Raw genomic sequence first — 18,717 nt, 5'->3', positions numbered from 1 at the left:
AGCCGTCCGTCAGGAATGCTTGGATGGCGTTTGCTGCTTGGCAGGGGGTTGGACTGGATGGCCCTTGGGGTCTCTTCCAACTCTAGGATTCTATGATTCTATGAAATAGTACGGGTGGCATCTGATTGACACGCAACGCCTGATACACACATATTTTTCAGCCCTGGAAGGGGGCGCGGAATGGGCTCACACACGACTGCTGACGTGCATAGTGACCCAGAATACAGCCCCCTACAAATGGGGAGTTGCTTGTAAATCAAAGGAAGACGATTGTGGCACGTTTGAGGTTCCACTGGTTCATGCCTTGGCATTATTATTATAGTCCGGGCAAACTACAGAAAAGAAAAAAAACACTGGATAGGTAGGAAAAAGTACTGGCGATTTCTCAACTTTCTGGTTATTTTGGTTATTATGTATTAAGCGCATCATTCCGGACCAGCCAGGCATTGGTGGTTCAAAGTTCCTCGACAGTTTCCACAGCAGATCTACTTTGACATTTGTGGGATAGATATCAGGCAATATTTTAAACCGAATGCCTCTGAGAGTACTGGATGCAAATCGGTATTCATGAACGTTGATAGACGCGGCAGCTTTGAAGTCGCAGCTCAATATATTCTTTCTTGGAATACAACGAGAAAAGGTTATTGCTGGGGTTATTGCTGCTGTCGTCCCCATACCATGGAATGTGTCCTCGCCAACAGTGTAAGAATATTGCGATCAATATTGTCCGCAGCTAGAAGAACGTGACTGTTTTCAACATTTTCTAATATGTCAACAATTAAAAAACATAGGATACACACAATTAAGTTTAGAAAACTAATCGAAACACAATGCAATTGGTACAGCAGGTCGGCCATTTTGAAATCACCATTTCACAGGGTTCCTGTCATTTAACTTTGTCTAATTTTCTATATGTTATTCTACACCCAATTCTCATAAAAAATGCCATTAATAGCGTTTATGTTGCAATTTTGCCCAGGTCATTTTGTATATTGACCGGACTATTATTATGTAGGGCAGGGGTGTGCGGGAAGTCTTTGAGGTTATGTTCTCCTCCTCTCTTGATGGTGAAACGTGGAGAGGTTTGAACAATTGGTTCTCTTGGCTATAAATATTTCTCGGCCCTCAAAGCAGAAGCCTTGTTAATTTAAGGAAGTTTTATCTTGCTGAGCTAATTCTGTTGGCTCTTGTCTCGCTCCACCCACTCTCATTGTGAGGCTTGTTCCCTCATTTGGTCTTGACAAAATAGGAAATTCTTTCCAGTAGCACCTTAGAGACCAACCGAGTTTGTTCTCGGTCTGAGCTTTCGTGTGCATGCACACTTCTTCAGATACACTGAAACAGAAGTCACCAGATCCTTAAATATAGTGAGGGAGTGGGGAGGGGGTATTACTCAGAAGGGTGGTGGGAATGGGTGATCGGCTGATAGGTGTGGAAAACCTGTTGACGACTGCAATTAGTCTTAAAGGAAAAAGCAAGGGGTGAGATGGCTAAAGATAGCTTTGTGATGTATAATGAGATAAGAATCCAATGTCTTTGTTCAGACCAGGTCTCTCCATGGTTTCAAGTTTGGTGATTAGTTGCAATTCAGCCACTTCTCTTTACAGTCTATTTCTGAAATTCCTTTGTATTAAGACAGCTACTTGCCTTTCCCTGCAATTAGTCCTGCGGGGAAAGGCAAGGGGTGAGATGGCTAAAGATAGCTTTGTTACGTACAATGAGATAAGAATCCAATGTCTTTGTTCAGACCAGGTTTCTCCATGATTTCAAGTTGGGTGATTAGTTGCCATTCAGCCACTTCTCTTTCCAGTCTATTTCTGAAATTCCTTTGTATTAAGACAGCTACTTGCCTTTCCCTGCAATTAGTCCTGCGGGGAAAGGCAAGGGGTGAGATGGCTAAAGATAGCTTTGTTACAGGGGCGTCGCTGGGGAGGGGCGGTGGGGGCGGGACGCCCCAGTGACAGGGTGAGCAGCGGCGGGTGGGGGCGACCCCTCCCGCCACTCCCACGCGCCGCTGCACCCTCCGTCACCCCGAGAGCAGCAGCACACGGATGGGGTGCTGCCGCCGCTTTTTTCGGCGGGGGGGGTCGACCAGCGGGGGAGTGTCACGCTTGTCACCCCCTCATCGCTGGTCACCCCCCCGCCGAAAAAAACCGCGGGGGGGGGCGGGGAAAGCCTGGAAAGGAAGCAGAGCAGGTGCGTTTAAGCGCCACTCTGCTTCTTTTCCAGGCTTTCCGCCCGCTTTTTTCGGCGGGGGGGCCGACCAGCGAGGTGGGGCACGCTTGTCACCCCCTCCTCGCTGGTCACCCCCCCGCCGAAAAAACCGCGGGGGGGGGGCGGGGAAAGCCTGGAAAGGAAGCAGAGCAGGCGCGTTTAAGCGCCGCTCTGCTTCTTTTCCAGGCTTTCCGCCCGCTTTTTTTCGGCGGGGGGGGCCGACCAGCGAGGGGGGGCACGCTTGTCACCCCCTCCTCGCTGGTCACCACCCCCTGCCGAAAAAAAGCCTCGGAAAGGGGGAAATCCCCCCTTTCTGCATACACGCGCGTCGTGACGTCATGATGACGTCACGGCGCGTGCGTCGTGCCCCTCCCCCAGGGGGGTCCTCTGCGCTGCCGCCGCCCCCAGCAGCGCAGAGGCTAGCGACGCCACTGCTTTGTTATGTACAATGAGATAAGAATCCAATGTCTTTGTTCAGACCAGGTCTCTCCATGGTTTCTAAGTTTGGTGATGAGTTGCCATTCAGCCACTTCTCTTTCCAGTCTATTTCTGAAATTCCTTTGTATTAAGACAGCTACTTTGAGATCTTTTATAGAATGTCCTGGGAGATTGAAGTGTTCTCCTCCTGGTTTCTCTGTCTTGCGATTCCCGATATCAGATTTATGTCCATTGATCCTTTGGCGTAGGGTTTGGCCTGTTTGTCCAATATAGAGAGCTGAAGGGCACTGTTGGCATTTGATTGCATACACAATGTTGGAAGATGAGCAATTCAGTAGTCCTGAGATGGCGTGTTTTGATGTTGTCGGGACCAGTAATGGTGTTATCCGGGTTTATGTGGCAGCCAAGTTGGCATCTGGGTTTATTGCAGGCTCTGGTACCAGTGTCCATGTTGAGTCCTGTGGTTGTATTATTGTGGGTGAGGAGCTGTTTGAGATTGGGTGGCTGCCTGTAGGCGACGAAGGGTCTTCCTCCCAGAGCTTGAGAAAGAGAACTGTCATTGTCTAGGAGAGTTTGTAGATCTCTGATGGTGCGTTGTACTGTTTTAATTTGGGAGTTGTATGTGATGACTAGTGGCGTTCTGTTATTTTCTTTTTTCGGGTCTGTCTTGCAGCAAGTTCTCTCTGGGTATCAGTCTGGCTCTGTCGATCTGTCGTTTAACTTCACCGGGTGGATATTTTAGTTCTTAAAAAGGTTTGCTGTAGATCTCTCATTTGGCCTCGGCTTGTTCTCAGGCCCTAATCTGAGTCGTTACAAGGACCAGGCGCATCTTGGGTGTTGTGGGCGGAGGGGCCACTGCTTTGTTTTGCCTAATTTCTTTTGAGGAGGTGCTAAAGAGATTTTGCCCGATAAACCTCCGTAGAGAACCTGGTTCCTACGGACATAGGAGCAGGCAGAAATTCGCACAATACACTGCAAGTGGCTAAGGGTGTATGCTTATCTTTATCTACCAGTGATGTTGGAATTTTACCGGGTGAAAAGAATAACTCACTTTTCCCAGAAACAAAATGAAGTCTAAGCTTAATTTTTGGAAAGTTGTTGTTGTTGTTCAGTCGTTCAGTCGTGTCCGACTCTTCGTGACCCCATGGACCAGAGCACGCCAGGCACGCCTATCCTCCACTGCCTCTCGCAGTTTGGCCAAACTCATGTTAGTAGCTTCGAGAACACTGTCCAACCATCTCATCCTCTGTCGTCCCCTTCTTCTTATGCCCTCCATCTTTCCCAACATCAGGGTCTTCTCCAGGGAGTCTTCTCTTCTCACGAAGTGGCCATCTCATCCTCCGTCGTCCCCTTCTCCTTGTGCCCTCCATCTTCCCCAACATCAGGGTCTTCTCCAGGGAGTCTTCTCTTCTCACGAGGTGGCCATCTCATCCTCCGTCGTCCCCTTCTCCTTGTGCCCTCCATCTTTCCCAGCATCAGGGTCTTCTCCAGGGAGTCTTCTCTTCTCACGAGGTGGCCATCTCATCCTCTGTCGTCCCCTTCTCCTTGTGCCCTCCATCTTTCCCAGCATCAGGGTCTTCTCCAGGGAGTCTTCTCTTCTCACGAGGTGGCCATCTCATCCTCTGCCGTCCCCTTCTCCTTGTGCCCTCCATCTTTCCCAACATCAGGGTCTTTTCTAGGGAGTCTTCTCTTCTCATGAGGTGGCCAAAGTACTGGAGCCTCAACTTCAGGTTCTGTCCTTCTAGTGAGCACTCAGGGCTGATTTCTTTGAGAATGGATAGGTTTGATCTTCTTGCAGTCCATGGGACTCTCAAGAGTCTCCTCCAGCACCATAATTCAAAAGCATCAATTCTTCGGCGATCGGCCTTCTCGATGGTCCAGCTCTCACTTCCGTACATTACTACTGGGAAAACCATAGCTTTAACTATACGGACCTTTGTCGGCAAGGTGATGTCTTTGCTTTTGAAGATGCTGTCTAGGTTTGTCATTGCTTTTCTCCCAAGAAGCAGGCGTCTTCTAATTTCGTGACTGCTGTCACCATCTGCAGTGATCATGGAACCCAAGAAAGTGAAATCTCTCCCTGCCTCCATTTCTTCCCCTTCTATTTGCCAGGAGGTGATGGGACCAGTGGCCATGATCTTCGTTTTTTGGATGTTGAGCTTCAGACCATCTTTTGCGCTCTCCTCTTTCACCCTCATTCAAAGGTTCTTTAATTCCTCCTCGCTTTCTGCCATCAAGGTCGTATCATCAGCATATCTGAGGTTGTTGATATTTTTTTCTGGCAATCTTAATTCCGGTTTGGGATTCATCCAGTCCAGCCTTTCGCATGATGAATTCTGCATATAAGTTAAATAAGCAGGGAGACAATATACAGCCTTGTCGTACTCCTCAGTGTATTACAAGCAGTAAATTGTATACCTTCCTTCCACAACTTCTCCCAGTCTTCCATCATAATATTATGTCCAACCTCCTGCGTCTTTTTCGCAGATATACACAGAGAGTCGCTTGCGATTCTCTCTCTGGGCGTTTCTTGCCAGGCTCTTCCGCGGCGCTGAAACCTAACCTGCCCTGTCTCCTTCAGATCAAGCAGAAGAAGGACCGAAAGAACAGCACGGACACACTCTACGAAGTCGTATGCCTGGAGAGCGAGTCGGAAAGGGAGAGGAGGAAAACCACCGCCAGCCCGGCGCTCCGCCTGCCGCAGTCCGCATCTCAGGGCTCCATCATCCCATCCCCGCCGGAGGACGACGAAGAAGAAGGTAAGAAGGGGACTAGCTGTTTCCACACTGAGAGAGCCAGTGTGGTGTAGCGGTTAAGAGCGGTCGACTCCTAATCCGGCGAACCGGGTTCGCGTCCCGTAAACCAGTGTGGCGTAGCGGTTAAGAGCGGTCGACTCCTAATCCGGCGAACCGGGTTCGCGCCTCCGCTCCTCCGCACGCAGCTGCTGGGTGACCTTGGGCTGCTAGTCGCCCTTCTCTGAAGTCTCTCAGCCCCACTCACCTCACAGAACGGGGAGGAAGGGAAAGGAGAATGTGAGCCGCTCGGAGACTCCTTCGGGTAGGGATCAAGCGGGATATCAAATCCAAACTCTTCTTCTTCTTCTTCTTCTCCGAAGAAGAAGAGCAAGGAGATGGCTTTGTCGAGGCCGCCTCTTGCTGCGAATCGGCTAAAGGTTTGCCGCAGGGAAGGTGATAAACGCGTTACGTGTTTAGGCCTTGCGATGTATTGATATATCACCCAGGACTGATTTGAGGGCCAGATCGCGATGGCGCCTTCACCTGGCAGTAGTACATCATGGGTGGGGCTGGACGGCTGGCACCTACCGTATTTTTCCGCTCCATAGGACGCACCTCGTTTTTACAGGAGGAAACCAGGGGGGAAAAAATCGACAATAAATAGCAGAAACAGCGAGTTTAATTGGAAGCCTTTTTTTATTGAACATTAGAATGTTTTAATTTTTGGAAATTATGTTACAAATCTTGTTTTCGATGTTTGTGTTGGATTATTATTATTTTTTGGTAATATTGTAAATATCTTTATTTCTCTTTCTTTATTGCTTTTTTTCTTCCTTTCTTCCTTTCTATCTTTATTACTTTCTTTATTACTTTCTTCCTTTCTATCTTTCTTCCTTTTTTCTTCCTTTCTATCTTTCTTCCTTTATGTTATGTCTTATTGTATTTAATACTCAACGATGTGATGCTTGTTAGATGTCTGAGTGTTTTTTTTAAAAATAATAAAGTTTATTATAAAAAATAAAAGAAAGAAAGTCCATAAATATGATCTGACCACCATCCTGACCACACACACACACTGCCTGTGCCCCTCCTAGCCCCTCCACCATTTTTAAAAATAATAAAGTTTATTATAAAAAAGAAAAGAAAGAAAGTCCATAAATATGATCTGACCACCATCCTGACCACACACACACACTGCCTGTGCCCCTCCTAGCCCCTCCACCATTTGCCAGCCCAGAAAAAAGGCCTGCGCTGAAAACACGAGTAAGAGTTATTAGCAGATCACTCAGGATGGTGAGCAAGGGTCTAGTAGTCCTTCATCCTCCACCACGGCCAACAGCTAAACGGGGCATAAAATCATAGAGCTGGAAAGGTCCTCAAAGGTCCTCTAGTCCAACCCCCCGCAGTGCAGAGATCATAGCTAGATTGTTGTCGTTCAGTCGTTCAGTCGTGTCCGACTCTTCGTGACCCCATGGACCAGAGCACGCCAGGCACCCCTATCCTTCACTGCCTCCCGCAGTTTGGCCAGACTCATGCTAGTAGCTTCGAGAACACTGTCCAACCATCTCGTCCTCTGTCGTCCCCTTCTCCTTGTGCCCTCCATCTTTCCCAACATCAGGGTCTTCTCCAAGGAGTCTTCTCTTCTCATGGATCACTGTCCAACCATCTCATCCTCTGCCGTCCCCTTCTCCTTGTGCCCTCCATCTTTCCCAACATCAGGGTCTTCTCCAAGGAGTCTTCTCTTCTCATGGATCACTGTCCAACCATCTCATCCTCTGCCGTCCCCTTCTCCTTGTGCCCTCCATCTTTCCCAACATCAGGGTCTTTCCCAGGGAGTTCTTCTCTTCTCATGAGGTGGCCAAAGTACTGGAGCCTCAACTTCAGGATCTGTCCTTCCGGTGAGCACTCAGGGCTGATTTCTTTGAGAATGGATAGGTTGGATCTCCTCGCAGTCCATGGGACTCTCAAGAGTCTCCTCCAGCACCATCATTCAAAAGCATCAATTCTTCGGCGATCGGCCTTCTCGATGGTCCAGCTCTCACTTCCGTACATTACTACTGGGAAAACCATCGCTTTAACTATACGGACCTTTGTCGGCAAGGTGATGTCTCTGCTTTTGAAGATGCTGTCTAGGTTTGTCATTGCTTTCCTCCCAAGAAGCAGGCGTCTTCTAATTTCGTGACTGCTGTCACCATCTGCAGTGATCATGGAACCCAAGAAAGTGAAATCTCTCACTGCCTCCATTTCTTCCCCTTCTATTTGCCAGGAGGTGATGGGACCAGTGGCCATGATCTGAGTTTTTTGGATGTTGAGCTTCAGACCATATTTTGCGCTCTCCTCTTTCACCCCCATTCAAAGGTTCTTTAATTCCTCCTCGCTTTCTGCCATCAAGGTAGTATCATCAGCATATCTGAGGTTGTTGATATTTTTCCCCGGCAATCTTAATTCCGGTTTGGGATTCATCCAGCCCAGCCTTTCGCATGATGAATTCTGCATATAAGTTAAATAAGCAGGGGGACAATATACAGCCTTGTCGTACTCCTTTCCCCATTTTGAACCAATCCGTTGTTCCATATCCAGTTCGAACTGTAGCTTCTTGTCCCACATAGAGATTTCTCAGGAGACAAATGAGGTGACCCGGCACTCCCATTTCTTTAAGAACTTGCCATAGTTTGCTGTGGTCGACACAGTCATTACAAAGACAACAGGCGCATCCTAGTATTTCCTTCTAAATGGAGGTCAGAAATGATGCTTCTTGCTCTCACGTCCCCTTCCCCTGTGCTGGTTTTGTGTCTTAACAGATAACGACGAGCCTCTCCTGAGCGGTTCCGGAGACGTTTCCAAAGAGTGCGCGGAGAAAATCCTCGAGACGTGGGGAGACCTCTTGTCCAAATGGTAAGCGGGTTCGCCCCTCTGTTGTGAACCGTTCTGTTTTGAAGAAGCTTATGGTTAGGAGTAAGGCAGGCAAGACAGTGACACACAAGCCAACAAGATGAATTTTAACAGGGAGAAATGTCAAGTACTACACTTGGGCAAAAAAAAAATGAAAGGCACAAATACGGGATGGGGGACACCCGGCTTGAGAGCAGTACACGTGAAAAGGATCGAGGAGTCTTGGTAGACCATCAACTTGTCATGAGTCAACGGTGTGATGCAGCGGCTAAAAAAGCCAATGCGATTCTGGGCTGCGTCAATAGGAGTATAGCATCTAGATCAAGGGAAGTAATAGCACCGCTATATTCCGCTCTGGTCAGACCTCAGCTGGAATACTGTGTCCAGTTCTGGGCACCCCAGTTCAAGAAGGATACGGACAAGCTGGAACGTGTCCAGAGGAGGGCAACCAAAATGGTCCAAGGCCTGGAAACGATGCCTTAAGAGGAACGGCTTAGGGAGCTGGGTATGTTTAGCCTGGAGAAGAGAAGGTTAAGGGGTGATAGGAGAGCCATGTTCAAATATATCAACGGAAGAGGAGGGAGAAAGGTTGTTTTCTGCCGCTCCAGAGAAGCGGACACGGGGCAATGGATTCAAACTACGAGGAAGAAGATTCCACCTCAACGTTAGGAAGAACTTCCTGTGAGGAAGAGCTGGGATTTGCTGCCGAGGAGTGTGGCGGAGTCTCCTTCTTTGGAGGTCTTGAAGCGGAGGCTTAACAGCCGTCCGTCGGGAATGCTTGGATGGGGTTTCCTGCTTGGCAGGGGGTTGGACTGGATGGCCCTTGCGGGTCTCTTCCAACTCGTATGATTCTATGATTCTTGCTTGAAGGTCTCCTTCTTAGGAAGAACTTCCTGACAGTGAGAGCTGTAGGACGGTGGGATTTGCTGCCGAGGAGTGTGGCGGAGTCTCCTCCTTTGGAGGTCTTGAAGCGGAGGCTTGACAGCCGTCCGTCGGGAATGCTTGGATGGGGTTTCCCGCTTGGCAGGGGGTTGGACTGGATGGCCCTTGGGGGTCTCTTCCAACTCTAGGATTCTATGATTCTTGCTTGAAGGCTGCTGTGCAAGAGAGGTCAGCTCCCACTCTCTGCCACTTCCCACACCTGGTAGGTAAGCCAGCTAAGAGTGGAAGGCTTACCTGGGCTGCTGCAGACTCCCACCATGAGCCCTGCCAGCCAGCCCTCATTCATCAGTTGAATGGGAGCAGTTCACCCATCTGTTGAATGGGTGAACTGCTCCCCTCAATGTATGAGCATGGGGCACTTGGGTGTCCAATCCATGCCTTCCAAAGTGCCCCAGAAGGTGGTGGGCTCTCTCTCCTTCATTGGAAGTTTTCAAAGGGAGCTTCCATGGAGCTTTAGCTGAAATTCAGAGGGTTGGGACAGATCGTCCTCAGGGTCCCTTCCGAGTCGCCAAATCTGTGATTCTACATACACGTGCGCCATTTTTTTTCCCCCGGCGAACCTACCTGCCAAATGTGTTCCAACGTGGGCCTGTTTTGTTTGTTTGTTTGTTTGTTTTTCTGAATACCGGTACATGAATGTGCTTCCTCCACATTTCTAAAATGACAAATCTGTCATCCTTTTTTCAAAAGAGCGTGGAGTTGTTTATTTATTTATTTATTTATTTAAAAAAAAAATACAAAAATATATTACAGTGGTTTATATTCCTACCTGCCAAATATGTTCCAACGTGGGCCTGTTTTGTTTGTTTGTTTGTTTTTCTGAATACCGGTACATGAATGTGCTTCCTGCACATTTCTAAAATGACAAATCTGTCATCCTTTTTTCAAAAGAGCGTGGAGTTGTTTATTTATTTATCTTAAAATATATATATACAAAAATATATTACAGTGGTTTAGATTCCTACCTGCCAAATATGTTCCAACGTGGGCCTGTTTTTGTTTGTTTGTTTGTTTTTCTGAATACCGGTACATGAATGTGCTTCCTGCACATTTCTAAAATGACAAATCTGTCATCCTTTTTTCAAAAGAGCGTGGAGTTGTTTATTTATTTATCTTAAAATATATATATACAAAAATATATTACAGTGGTTTAGATTCCTACCTGCCAAATAAGTTCCAACGTGGGCCTGTTTTTGTTTGTTTGTTTGTTTTTCTGAATACCGGTACATGAATGTGCTTCCTGCACATTTATAAAATGACAAATCTGTCATCCTTTTTTCAAAAGAGCGTGGAATTGGTTGTTTATTTATTTACTTATGTAAAATATATATATATATATATATATATACAAAAATATATTACAGTGGTTTATAACAGTGTTTTTCAACCATTTTTTTGGGCAAAGGCACACTTGTTTCCTGGAAAAAATCACGAGGCACACCACCATTAGAAAATGTTTAAAAAAATTAACTCTGTGCCTATATTGACTATATATAAAGTAATTTTTCAATTTTCCCCACGGCACACCAGGCAACATCTCGTTGTGCCGCGGAACAGTGGTTGAAAAACACTGCCCTACCTGCCAAATATGTTCCAATGTGGGCCTGTGTTTTGTTTTGTTTGTTTTTCGGAATACATGAATGTGCTTCCTCCACATTTCTAAAATGACAAATCTGTCATCCTTTTCCAAAAGAGCATGGATTTGTTTGCTTACTTATTTATTTTTAAAAAAATATATATACAAAAATATATTACAGTGGTTTATAACGATATAAAAAACATAAAACCAAACAATAACTGTCTGAGACAGATTCAGGTAGGTAGCCGTGTTGGTCTGACGCAGTCTCTCTAATGGCCAGATTTCATTGCTATGCGACATATACTTTTTTGCTGCCCAGCTTATTCGGCAGCCCAGTCTAGATTTCTATCCCCCCCTTCTGATAGGACAGGCAGACAGAACCCAGGAGGCTAAATTAATCCATTGATTGAATGACGAGAAACCGAGTAGATCTCTTACAGTTGCTAGATTTTTGATAAATGTCCTATGCCAGAAAAAGAGAAATGGGTATAGTTTTGAGAGTTTAACTAATGCATAGTTTTGAGTATCAGTATCATTAAGAGGAAATTAAGTTATTAATTATCTCTTAAATAAAGTTTTAGCTGAATCCCTACGCTGCATATGTATTAACCAAATTGAGTTAAGATGCTATTTTTGAAGGGCTGTTTAGAATGGATCTTGTTCAAATTGTAGCAGTTGCTGCCTCGTTTTTTAATTGCTTATGTCGAGTTGCTTCAAATGGTATGTTCTGTTTGCTTTGTCTGTTTTGTTTTGATATGGGCCAATTCTTTGGAAATCGGCATTCAATTTCCTGTATCTTTCACGATCTCCCTCGCATTTGGCTTGCCTTCTTTCCCCCGCTATTTGTAGGGCCTCATTGGACAGCCACTTTGCTTTCTTGCATTTCTTTTTCATTGGGATGGTTTTCGTCGCTTCCTCCTGTATAATGTTACGAGCCTCCATCCACAGTTCTTCAGGCACTCTATCCACCAAATCTAAATCCTTGAACCTGTTCTTCACTTCAACTGTGTATTCATAAGGAATTTGATTTAGATTGTATCTTACTGGCCCAGTGGTTTTTCCGACTTTCTTCAGTTTAAGCTGGAATTTTGCTATAAGAAGCTGATGATCTGAGCCACAGTCAGCTCCAGGTCTTGTTTTTGCTGAGTGTATAGAGCTTCTCCATCTTTGGCTGCAGAGAATATAATCAATCTGATTTCGATGTTGCCCGTCTGGTGATGTCCATGTGTAGAGTTGTCTCTTGTGTTGTTGGAAAAGAGTCGAAACAAAATAGGAAATTCTTTCCAGTAGCACCTTAGAGACCAACTCAGTTTGTTCTTGGTATAAGCCTCCGTGTGCATGCACACTTCTTCAGACACTGAGACAGGCCCATGGTCGCATCATGGACCTGAGGCATCATCAATGTGGATGTTGTGGATGTTGGAGTCTCCCAAAACTGTTCAGTCCACCGTCTGTATCCTGCACACCCCTGGTCTGATGTCTGGTCTCCTTCCTCTCTTCCAGGCACTTGAATCTGAGTGTGCGACCAAAAACCTTGTCCACGTTGGTGAGAAGTGGGGTCCCCGAAGCTCTCAGGGGGGAGGTTTGGCAGCTCCTTGCGGGATGTCACAACAATGACCACCTGGTGGAGAAGTACCGGATCCTGATCACAAAGGTAGGCCAACTGTCTGTGCGTGGTGGGCGGGGAGAGAATGGTTCGGTCGGAAAGCAACTTCAGGAGATTTCTCTGCCTGACACGTTCGTCTTTTTGGCACCGATGGCTTTCGGTCTGTTTCTGTGGAATCCTGGAGCCATCTCTGAAGCTTACTGGAGGTTCCTCCGTAAGATCACCGGCAACGGCGGGCGCTTCCTTGAGGGGGCACTGACTCGCTGCCGCTGGGCCCCCCCCCCTGTTAATGTGCAACTGGGCCGAAGCAAACAAGATGAATTTTAGCAGGGAGAAATGTCAAGTACTACACTTGGGCAAAAAAATATATATGAAAGGCACAAATACAGGATGGGTGACACCTGGCTTGAGAGCGGTACATGGGGAAAGGATCGAGGAGTCTTGGTAGACCACCAACTTGACATGAGTCGACGGTGTGATGCAGCGGCTAAAAAAGCCAACGCAATTCTGGGCTGCATCAATAGGAGTATAGTGTCCAGATCGAGGGAAGTAATAGTACCACTGTATTCCGCTCTGGTCAGACCTCACCTGGAAGACTGTGTCCAGTTCTGGGCACCCCAGTTCAAGAAGGATACGGACGAGCTGGAACGTGTCCAGAGGAGGGCAACCCAAATGGTCCAAGGCCTGGAAACGATGCCTAAGGAGGAACGGCTTAGGGAGTTGGGTATGTTTAGCCTGGAGAAGAGAAGGTTAAGGGGTGATAGGATAGCCATGTTCAAATATATCAAAGGATGTCATGTAGAGGAGGGTGAAAGGTTATTGAATATATGAGATAGACTCGTGACATGCAAAGCTTGTTATAATTGTGATGATTATGGCGCACAGCTGATGAAAACCTCCTGTCCCGTCCCCCCCCATAGCGTCTTATTGTAGCTGCAACCAGACCCATAATTTTGGGGCTGAACAGCCTCCAACAATTGATCTCTCCTTGGTCTTGCAGGAGTCTCCGCAGGACAGCGCCATCACCCGGGACATCAACCGGACGTTCCCCGCTCACGACTACTTCAAGGACACCGGCGGCGATGGCCAGGACTCCCTGTACAAAATCTGCAAGGTACGCTCTCCGGGATACTATCTCGGCTCATTTGTGGGCCAGAGCTAACAAGATGAATTTTAACAGGGAGAAATGCAAAGTACTACACTTGGGCAAAAAAAAAATGAAAGACACAAATATAGGATGGGTGACACCTGGCTTGAGAGCAGGACATGGGAAAAGGATCGAGGAGTCTTGGTAGACCACAAACTTGACGTGAGTCAACAGTGTGATGCAGCGGCTAAAAAAGCCAATGCAATTCTGGGCTGCATCAATAGGAGTATAGCGTCTAGATCGAGGGAAGTAATAGTACCACTGTATTCCGCTCTGGTCAGACCTCACCTGGAAGACTGTGTCCAGTTCAGGGCACCCCGGTTCAAGAAGGATACGGACAAGCTGGAAGGTGTCCAGAGGAGGGCAACCAAAATGGTCCAAGGCCTGGAAACGATGCCTTAGGAGGAACGGCTTAGGGAGCTGGGTAGGTTTAGCCTGGAGAAGAGAAGGTTAAGGGGTGATAGGATAGCCATGTTCAAAGATATCAAAGGATGTCATCTAGAGGAGTGAGAAAGGTTGACTTCTGCTGATACAGGGAAGCGGACACGGGGCAACGGATTCAAACTACAAGAAAGAAGATTCCACCTAAACATTAGGAAGAACTTCCTGACAGTAAGAGCTGTTCGGCAGTGGGATTTGCTGCCAAGGAGTGTGGTGGAGTCTCCTTCTTTGGAGGTCTTCAAGCGGAGGCTTGACAGCCGTCCGTCAGGAATGCTTGGATGGCGTTTCCTGTTTGGCAGGGGGTTGGACTGGATGGCCCTTGTGGTCTCTTCCAACTCTACGATTCTATGATTGATTGATTGATTGATTGATTGGCGGGGGGTTGGACTGGATGGCCCTTGGGGTCTCTTCCAACTCTATGATTCTATGATTGATTGATTGATTGGCAGGGGGTTGGACTGGATGGCCCTTGGGGTCTCTTCCAACTCTACGATTCTATGATTGATTGATTGATTGATTGATTGGCAGGGGGCTGGACTGGATGGCCCTTGGGGTCTCTTCCAACTCTACGATTCTATGATTGATTGATTGATTGGCAGGGGGTTGGACTGGATGGCCCTTGGGGGTCTCTTCCAACTCTACGATTCTATGATTCTATGATTGATTGATTGATTGATTGGCAGGGGGTTGGACTGGATGGCCCTTGGGCGTCTCTTCCAACTCTACGATTCTATGATTGATTGATTGATTGATTGATTGATTGATTGATTGGCAGGGGGTTGGACTGGATGGCCCTTGGGGGTCTCTTCCAACTCTAGGATTCTAGGATTCTACCTCACAGGGTTTGTTGTGGGGATAAAGTGGGGAGGAGAACTATGAGCTGCTTGGAGGGAATACAGGCTATAAATGCAAGCAAGAAATCATTCCAGTAGGGCACCTTGTGTTGGCGAAGTCTTGACCGTTTCCTGATTCTTCTTCCAGGCCTATTCCGTCTACGACGAAGAGATCGGCTACTGCCAGGGCCAGTCCTTCCTGGCCGCTGTGCTGCTTCTACACGTGAGTTCCTCTTTGCTACCTGAGAGAGATTAAGATTTCTTTATTGTCTTTTTATTTTTTAAATAATCTTTATTTGGTTCCAGTAATATGCAAACACACATACCAGCACACAATCAAACAATAAAAAAACAATGAAATTAGTCCCTCCCCCCCATCCCACCCCTTTCACCCCCTCCCTCACTCGTACGTGATTTTATCTAGTAGCACCTTAGAGACCAACTGAGTTTGTTCCTGGTATGAGCTTTCGTGTGCATGCACACTTCTTCAGATACGCTGAAACAGAAGTCACCAGATCCTTAAATATAGTGAGGGAGTGGGGAGGGGGTATGACTCAGAAGGGTGGTGGGAATGGGTGATCAGCTGATAGGTGTGGAAAACCTGTAGACGGCTCTTAACGGCCGCAATTAGTCTTGCAGGGAAAGGCAAGGGGTGAGATGGCTCAAGATAGCTTTGTTATGTACAATGAGATAAGAACCCAATGTCATTGTTCAGACCAGGTCTCTCCATGGTTTCTAAGTTTGGTGATTAGTTGCAATTCAGCCACTTCTCTTTCCAGTCTTATTTCTGAAATTCCTTTGTATTAAGACAGCTACTTGACTTTCCCTGCAATTAGTCCTGCAGGGAAAGGCAAGGGGTGAGATGGCTCAAGATAGCTTTGTTATGTATAATGAGATAAGAATCCAATGTCTTTGTTCAGACCAGGTCTCTCCATGGTTTCAAGTTTGGTGATTAGTTGCAATTCAGCCACTTCTCTTTCCAGTCTTATTTCTGAAATTCCTTTGTATTAAGACAGCTACTTGCCTTTCACTGCAATTAGTCTTGCAGGGAAAGGCAAGGGGTGAGATGGCTCAAGATAGCTTTGTTATGTATAATGAGATAAGAATCCAATGTCTTTGTTCAGACCAGGTCTCTCCATGGTTTCAAGTTTGGTGATGAGTTGCAATTCCGCCACTTCTCTTTCCAGTCTTATTTCTGAAATTTCTTTGTATTAAGACAGCTACTTTGAGATCTTTTATACAATGTCCTGGGAAACTGAAGTGTTCTCCTACTGGTTTCTCTGTCTTGTGATTCCTGAGATCAGATTTATGTCCATTTATCCTTTGGCGTAGGGTTTGGCCTGTTTGTCCAATATAGAGAGCTGAAGTGCACTGTTGGCATTTGATTGCATACACAATATTGCAACTAATCACCAAACTTAAAACCATGGAGAAACCTGGTCTGAACAAAGACATTGGATTCTTATCTCATTATACATAACAAAGCTATCTTGAGCCATCTCACCCCTTGCCTTTCCCTGCAGGACTAATTGCAGGGAAAGGCAAGTAGCTGTCTTAATACAAAGGAATTTCAGAAATAGACTGGAAAGAGAAGTGGCTGAATTGCAACTAATCACCAAACTTAGAAACCATGGAGAAACCTGGTATGAACAAAGACATTGGATTCTTATCTCATTATACATAACAAAGCTATCTTGAGCCATCTCACCCCTTGCCTTTCCCTGCAGGACTAATTGCAGGGAAAGGCAAGTAGCTGTCTTAATACAAAGGAATTTCAGAAATAAGACTGGAAAGAGAAGTGGCTGAATTGCAACTAATCACCAAACTTAGAAACCATGGAGAAACCTGGTATGAACAAAGACATTGGATTCTTATCTCATTATACATAACAAAGCTATCTTGAGCCATCTCACCCCTTGCCTTTCCCTGCAGGACTAATTGCAGGGAAAGGCAAGTAGCTGTCTTAATACAAAGGAATTTCAGAAATAAGACTGGAAAGAGAAGTGGCTGAATTGCAACTCATCACCAAACTTAGAAACCATGGAGAGACCTGGTCTGAACAAAGACATTGGATTCTTATCTCATTATACATAACAAAGCTATCTTGAGCCATCTCACCCCTTGCCTTTCCCTGCAAGACTAATTGCAGCCGTTAAGACCTATCAGCTGATCACCCATTCCCACCACCCTTCTTAGTAATACCCCTCCCCACTCCCTCACTATATTTAAGGATCTGGTGACTTCCGTTTCAGTGTATCTGAAGAAGTGTGCATGCACACGAAAGCTCATACCAAGAACAAACTCAGTTGGTCTCTAAGGTGCTACTGGAAAGAATTTCCTATTTTGTTTTGACTATGGCAGACCAACACGGCTACCCACCTGTAACTGTGATTTTATCTGTTCAATACCTTATATCACCTTTTGCAATCGTGTTATTACATCTTATATCCTTTACCCTTCTTCTATATTTCCCAATTCTCTCGTATCCCCTGTACGATTTACTCCATATTATACAGGATATCAATTCCAGAATAAGATAGGGTCATGTATTCTTTTATTCTTTCCCGTTCTTTTATTAACTCTTGATTAGAGCGACTTCTAATGTTTGCTGTTATCTTGGCCATCTCTACCATCTCACACATTTTAATTCTCCATTCAGAGATTGTCGGGATTTAATAATCCCCTTTCCAATTCTTTGCCAGCGACAATCTTGCCGCTGCTTTGGCACAAAGAAAAACATTCATATTATTTTTGGGTATATCATTCGAGGTCAAACCCAATAGATATCCCTCTGGTTTCTTTGAAAATGTGGTTTGGAATAATTTCTTTAACTCTTCATGTATTTCCTTTTTTATTATTATTATAAAGAATTTATTGGTTTTTACAAATCAAAAAACAACACAACACATACACAAACACAGACCAAAACCCAACCCCACAATCAAAACATAATCAAACATATATGAAACACACCAACAATTCTTTGGAAATGTGGTTTGGAATAATTTCTTTAACTCTTCATGTATTTCCTTTTTTTTTTTATAAAGAATTTATTGGTTTTTACAAATCAAAAAACAACACAACACATACACAAACACAGACCAAAACCCAACCCCACAATCAAAACATAACCAAACATATATGAAACACACCAACAATTCTTCTTCTTGTTTATACCAAAAAAAAAACTTTTCTAGTTCGAATCTTTACTTGGTGACTTCCCCCGTTTTCCCTCCTTTGGTTCCAATTCGAATTTACTTTAGTCACTTCTTTCCTCAAAAATTAAATCGTTCAAAAATCAATACTCATCACTCCTTAGCTTAAATCAACTCTATTCCAAATATAACTTCATATTAATTAAGAGTATAGCTTCAAAACACAACAAATTACTTCTTATTCCAAATCATACATCTTCTTTCACTTAAACTGCTGTTAATAACAAAAAAATTCAGATATCTCTTCTCTAGTTCATAGCTCTTCATGTATTTCCACCCCAGAATTTTTGGACCACTTTACAATCCCCGCCATGCATGATAAAATGTACCCACTTCTTTTTTTACACCTCCAGCACAGCTTAGACCGATTTTTGTACATCTCGGATAACTTTTTTTTCCTGGCGTAATATACCCTCTGTACATCATTTTAAATCTATTTTCTTTTATGATTACGCAGGCTGTGAAGTGTACGTCTCTTTCCCATCATCCCTCCCATCTATCAAAATCAATTGCATGCGCTAAATCATCCGCCCATTTAATCATTACCCCCTTCGTAATGTTGTTGTTGTCGTTCAGTCGTTCGGTCGTGTCCGACTCTTCGTGACCCCATGGACCGGAGCACGCCAGGCACGCCTATCCTTCACTGCCTCTCGCAGTTTGGCCAAACTCATGTTT

The 18,717-nt window shown here is 45.5% G+C and overlaps 1 protein-coding gene across 1 annotated transcript in view; it reads left to right on the top strand.

The window, feature by feature from the left end:
* The window catches only part of RABGAP1 (RAB GTPase activating protein 1), a 91,271-nt gene that overhangs the window by 46,412 nt on the left and 26,142 nt on the right, over positions 1-18,717 (top strand). The window contains 5 exon segments of the mRNA XM_033137781.1: positions 5,234-5,411; positions 8,189-8,282; positions 12,304-12,454; positions 13,407-13,520; positions 14,976-15,050. Of these exon segments, the coding sequence (XP_032993672.1) occupies positions 5,234-5,411; positions 8,189-8,282; positions 12,304-12,454; positions 13,407-13,520; positions 14,976-15,050 (612 nt within the window).

The sequence above is a fragment of the Lacerta agilis genome, chromosome Z, assembly GCF_009819535.1.
Source record: "Lacerta agilis isolate rLacAgi1 chromosome Z, rLacAgi1.pri, whole genome shotgun sequence".
NCBI classification, from domain to species: Eukaryota; Metazoa; Chordata; class Lepidosauria; order Squamata; family Lacertidae; genus Lacerta; species Lacerta agilis.
This window is presented reverse-complemented; position numbering and strand designations above follow the sequence as displayed.